Here is a 6,342-nt window from a genome sequence, read left to right as displayed (position 1 = left end):
ATCTATCAGAGCTTCACAAAGTTACTCATGACATCTTCATAGCTTAGTACTTCACCAATAGGTCCTGCTCGGAAGCACATAGTGAATACGAACTCCGACTTTCTCAACTGAAAATATGTAAGCTATGAAATGACATGTCTCATTTCAGGATTGAGGTAAGCATGATGTAATTCATACGTAGTGACTTCGAGACATAAGAGGTTAATGGTTTGTTCTTATCTTGTCTCTAGAAGTGCATTGGTCAATTCAGTACCTTCGAAAGATACCTAGAAGAACTATAGATTCTCCAACTCTCAATGTCCCATAACCAGACATCATAGATTCTCCTAACAATCGTACTGAGATCAATAGTCCTTTGATCATTAGATTGCGAATATATTGTTTTAAGCAAAGCATGAAGAGTTTGTTCATGCAGATCTGCATTTGTCTCTTCATGTGTTGTTAGGTTTGTTTAAGGACTAAAGACAATAGATTATCATAACGCTTCAAACAGACAAGGAAGAATGAATGAACGTTTCAACTTTTTATTAATGATTTGGAAATTACAAGCAATAGTCTTTGTGAGATTATATTACATCAAATGTATACAAATCGACACTACTACTCTTCTTGTGGGCACCATTGACAACAACTTAGATTGCACACATGTGAGATTCCGTAAACAAATGATGAATAGGCAAAAAGTTCGAGTGCGAACGTTCAAAGTTCAGAGATTTGTTGGTGCAAGAAGAAGAACGAGTCAATCTACCCCAACACATATAATCTAGAAGTACATATGTGATAAACTTAAATTATGTAACGTGATTAAGAAGGTTGTTCAACAAGTGAGTGAAACAAGTTATTGAACAACTGATTTTTTTTAGGTAGTTTTAATCAAGATGATAAAAAAATAAACAATCAAACAGAAAATAGTAAAGGACACGAGAGAATTTGTAACCCTGTTCGATGATAAGCCACCTACTCAAGGGGCTTGATACGTCCAGGTAAAAACAATTCACTATATCAAATCGTCAAAGGAATATGAATATTAAGTTTGATGACTCACTTACAAAAACCTCCGTCTTTGACTTTTTCAATTACCATAAATTCGATCTCCCCTCAGATTAGAGAATATCCCTCTCTATGTTTCACCTAATCTTCTCCCGAAGATTATCAAGCATGTCGATGAAAATACACGCACTCACGAACTCTGATCATAGTAGTGATCCAGAAATTGCAAGCATCAAGACCTAGTTGTCGATGAAGATCTCCAAGGTACAGAGACTAACTCAAAGTTTAAGGCCACGTGAATTTTCCTAACAAGAGTGAATAACCTAGTTCTACTTGCAAGGAGTTTTACTAGGTCAATCCTCAAATCTCTCTCGAATCTCATAAAATTGGAAACCAAATATCCGATAATATGTACCCAATGTATTCTTAAACTAAAAAACATATAGTTTTCAGTTTAATTCTATCGAGAGAACAATGTAGCACAAAGAACTCGGCTCTTGAACAACTTTTTACAGCTTCATCCAAACAACTTTAACAAAATTGTTTTTACCAAACAAACTATATCATAGAGGATCCACATAACCTAGTTAAGTTAATGTTTATTTTTGTTACATATTTTTTAAATTTACTCAAGTAAATAACAAAACTTTTACAATAATATATTTGAAACATACATAAAAGTATACAGATAAAACAATGGATATATGCCGCCATAAATTATTAAAAATCACGAACTAACATAGGGCCTACCATAAATTTTTAGAGGTTATGTGGACTAATCTAGCCGCCACTTAAAAACAATTAATTTACAGGTGATTTTGAACCCGTTGTTGGATATCTAAACATATATTTGTTGAATGAAAAGATTATTACAAAAATACCAGTAGTTGTATTAACGTGTATGTTCCTTGAAAAGCAATTTTTTGAATTATATATAAATGCTCAATGACATACCCTACTAGCAAAGACCTTCCCATGAGCTGATTTTCTACGTTGAGAACGAGAATATAATCTTGCCAAAAGGTTTCATGTTGAACTAGATTATTCCTTTAAAGTTGTGCATAAATTATCAGTAAAATTAAAGAAACATCGTACAAAAATAGTTATTTGAAACTTATTAATTAGCAAAATAGCTAAAGTTTTAATTTTTCAGCAAAGTAGTCAAATTTATAATTTTCAAATTTTTTTTGACAGACAAGATTAAAATTTTTGAAGATTATTATAAATAATTTATCACTTTCAAAACAATTAATCTTGGGGAGAAAAAAAATTTGGAAACCAGATTACTGCACATTTTCGCTATTTCACTATATTAAGACAAACCTTCGATTATTTTGCAAATTCATAACTTCAAATTGATTATTTAGATACATCATCTTAAAATTAATGACGTATTATGATATAATCTAGTATTGAAATATTAGGGAAAAAAAATTAAATGCAGTACTGCTGCTACCAATTTTTTTATGCAAAGAAAACTTAAATTAAAGAAAAATAATTCCATCATTTAAACGATCATTTAAGGTGACTGTAATTATGATAAAAAAGAAGAAAGAAGATATATATATATATATATATATATATATATATATATATATGTATATATGTATATATAAAGCCCAACAAAAAGGAAAGGAAAATACAGTACTGCTACCAATTTTTTTTTATATAGTGCTCATTAATAAATAAGGTAATAAAGAAGCAGTATATGACAGTAAATGTTTCCTTTCGCTTTCGTCATAAAAACTCTTCAGTCGCTACTATCATCTCTACTCTCTCTAGACCTCCATATCCTAACAGCTCTTCTTCGATTATTGAGCTTGGATCTTGTGCTTATCACTAAACTCTCTCTCTCTCTCTCTCTCTCTCTATATCTCTATCTCTCTCTCTCCATCTCTCTCTCTCTCTCTCTCTCTCTCTCTCTCTCTGTACTCTTCTATATGTATAAATATATATAATATACACTTTCCTTTCCTTAGCTTTTCCATAAACACTAGAAAAAGTTAAAGACAGTTTTATTATTTTTTCCCTCTTTCTATATATAAAGAATAAACGCCTTTCCATATTTCCTTCATACAAAAACAAACTTTTTAGATGCGCTCTGAAAAAAACACTCCTACAGACATTATAATAATCTAATAGAGTGTACCTGGAACTCTCATTCCCATAATTCTTGTTCATTTTCTTCTTCCTTCTTTTTCCCTTTTAAGAAAAACCCACTTAGTAGTACTTCTCATGCTGTCCTAGCTAGCGCCTTCGCGAATCTCTTTATCTTTTTGGACTGTTTCATTCTCTTTCATATGATCATCACACAATGACGACTAATAAGAGATTATTCGCCACAAAAAGCGTTGGCGTTGTTGCTATCTTGATACTGATCCTGAGTTTGAACCAGTTGTGCTTCGGAGAGGAGGAAGAAGAAGAAGAGACATTGTTAGCTCCAATGGAGAGAGAAGAGAAAGAAGGTCTGTACAGAGCTATACAAGGGTTTGTTGGAAGGTGGTGGAATGGCTCAGATCTCTATCCAGATCCTTGTGGATGGACTCCCATACAAGTAAGTCCTTTTTCTTTTCTTTTGCTTTTGTTTTTCTCTTTGTTTTTTCTGTGTGGTTTGAAAGATATTCATTTTTATATATTTTGGTTCGATGTTAATTTTTTTTTATTACATTTATTCTATATAGTTGGAAAGGATAGTGACCCTTCTTTTTTATGCTCATGATAACATGTAAAGATAAAGTTAAATAAGACACAGATATTATTAATTGTGTGTCTGTGTGTGTGTGTATTACTATTAGGGTTCTGTTAAAGTTCCAATGATAAAAAAAAAATGTACGTCTTGTATTTTCTTTAGGAGGGGAATCTATTGCACATGTTTTGAAGTATATGATAAGATATGAAATATTAGGGCTCTATCTCTCTTTCATGCATTATTTTGAGTAATGGAAAGTAGCATTTAAAGAGAGGTGGTTGCTGCAGGGGCTTTATAACGAACGAACGAACGAAAGGTTTGCCACAAATTTTGAGATTATGTAGAAAGATAAATTTTTTTTTTTGGCCTCGTCACGATTTTTAATATTGTCCTGAGAGAGAAAGATTATAATTGAACGATACAGACTTGAATTGTGTGTACGTAATACTTTATGCTTCCAATATCCTTTACCAACTTAACGCTTTGGATGACTGCCATTTTGGTGTTTATATGTATGTCTAATATTGGCTTCTGTGCCAGAAAAAAAAAAAAAAAAAAGAAAAAAAAAGAGGCGCCCAGAACACAAAACCTTTTATTTATTGGGTTACAAAAATAACAGAAAACTAAACTAAAATAGCTAATCTTCTTTCACCACATCCCCTACAAAAAATAAATATAAAGCTCAGAGGATAAATTTCCTATATATAAAATAGTTAAGGTAAAAAATTAATGTGATAAAAGTAAGTAAAACTTGTAAATTTAAGTAATAAATAAATAAAAAAAACGCTTCTAAAAAGTTAAGGTAGAAATTTCTACCATTTCCTTTCCTTATTTTTTACAGCACTTGTGGATAAATTGAAATTTGTTTCTTTTCTTAGTGATAGCAGTCTTATAATTCTTGATGTTTTTCAACAGGGTGTGTCTTGCGATCTCTACGGTGGTCTGTGGTACGTCACAGAAATAAACATCGGACCAGTCCACGAAAACTCTCTTTCCTGTGCATCAAAAGTAGTTGACTTCAAACCCCAATTGTTTGACCTCAAACACTTGAAGTCCTTGTCATTCTTCAACTGCTTCGATTCGCGCCGGAAACACCAATCAGTCTCAATCCCATCTCTCGATTGGGATAGACTATCTCCAACTTTAGAGTCTCTCGAGTTCAGATCCAACCCCGGCCTCATCGGAAAAATACCCGAAAGCCTCGGAAGCCTCTCAAAGCTTCGATCTTTGGTCTTCGTGGAGAACGGAATATCGGGTCAGTTGCCCGAGAGTTTAGGTGGGTTAGTCAACTTGGAGAGGCTAGTTCTCACCGGAAACAACTTAACTGGAAAAATTCCCGACAACTTTGGAGGATTAAGGAAGCTCCTAATCCTTGACTTGAGTGGGAATTATCTCTCTGGCGACTTGCCCGCGAGCCTCGGGAGATTGGAATCGCTCTTGAAGCTCGATCTCAGCAACAACTCTTTGGCGGGAAAATTTGAATCGACTAGTGGGATCATTGAGGGCATGAAGTGTTTGACCCTTTTGGACCTCAGTAAGAATAGATTCTGGGGTGGCTTGGGATTCAAGCAACCGGGGAATTTGAAATCCTTGGAGGAAATGGTCTTGTCGAACAACCCGATGATCGGCGGGGATTTGAAGAGTGTCTCGTGGGAGAACCTAGAGAGATTGGAAGTCTTGGATCTCACTAAAACAGGTTTGGAAGGAGAGATACCAGATTCCATGTTGGGTCTTAAGCGGCTTAGGTTTTTGGGTCTCAGCGACAATAACCTCTCGGGAGATATCTCGCCGAAATTCGAGACTTTGCTTGGGCTTGGGGCTATGTATCTTAACGGGAATAATTTGAGAGGAGAGCTCAAATTCTCTGGGCGGTTTTATGGGAAAATGGGAAGGCGCTTTGGGGCTTGGGATAACCCTAATCTTTGCTATCCAATCAATGGGGTCTCACAATTACCTTTCGGGGTCAAGCCATGCCAACCAAAGCTCAAGCTAGTTGAGACAAACTTATATGATGACGAGGCTCATTTGAATGAAAAGAATTCAGATTTGGCTACCTCTTTGGGATTTTCAGGCAGTTTCATTGGCGCTTTTTGGTGGCTTGTACTAGTCTCTCTAGAGCTTTTGTTGATCATGTAATATCTTTGTGTTTCTTTTGACAAACTTAAAAAATGCATGATATAATATTTTAACCTCCGTGGTAATGTAGTGTCTAGCTTTGATGTTTAGTCTAACTGATGATTGATTTCCATTTTTGGTGTTATTCCAATTTAAATCAGAAAGAAATCAAGGACTCGGCCCTTTATTTATAATATTTTTTATAACTTGCTCAAACCTTCGCTCTATTCGATGTAATCTTTCTGTTTTGAAGTACACATATGATGATAAAACTCGCTACAAGTACCAGCATGCGATTCCAAATATAATTTACATATGCTTCTTGAGAACTTAAAACCCAACCAGATTCGTTTTTTCGGTAGTAGTGAAAGAAAGCAACCGGTAACAAACAACAACCCAAGTACTTTAAAAAAAAAAAAAACAAACAACAACCCAACAAAAGATTTAATGCCACAAAAAAAGAAAAAAAGAAAAAGAAAATGGTTTAACATTTTTAGCATACAGCGAGCCCATAAAAAAAGCATACAGCGAGTTTTTTTTTTATTTAA

The 6,342-nt window shown here is 34.2% G+C and overlaps 1 protein-coding gene across 1 annotated transcript; it reads left to right on the top strand.

Annotated features, from left to right (window-relative positions):
- Nucleotides 1–3,016: 3,016 nt before the first annotated feature.
- LOC149402454 (uncharacterized) lies at nt 3,017–5,969 on the top strand. Its single transcript, XM_089609481.1, has 2 exons — nt 3,017–3,544; nt 4,595–5,969. The coding sequence occupies exons 1-2, from the start codon at nt 3,305–3,307 to the stop codon at nt 5,813–5,815; spliced, it is 1,461 nt and encodes a 486-aa protein (XP_089465607.1). The 5' UTR covers nt 3,017–3,304; the 3' UTR covers nt 5,816–5,969.
- The last annotated feature ends 373 nt before the right edge of the window (nt 5,970–6,342 follow it).

The sequence above is a fragment of the Urtica dioica genome, chromosome 3 (genome assembly GCF_054948205.1).
Source record: "Urtica dioica subsp. dioica isolate 48M chromosome 3, U.dioica_male_clone48M_v1_H2, whole genome shotgun sequence".
Lineage (NCBI taxonomy): Eukaryota > Viridiplantae > Streptophyta > Magnoliopsida > Rosales > Urticaceae > Urtica > Urtica dioica.
Note: the sequence above shows the minus strand (reverse complement) of the source record. Positions and strands in the feature narration are given on the sequence as shown.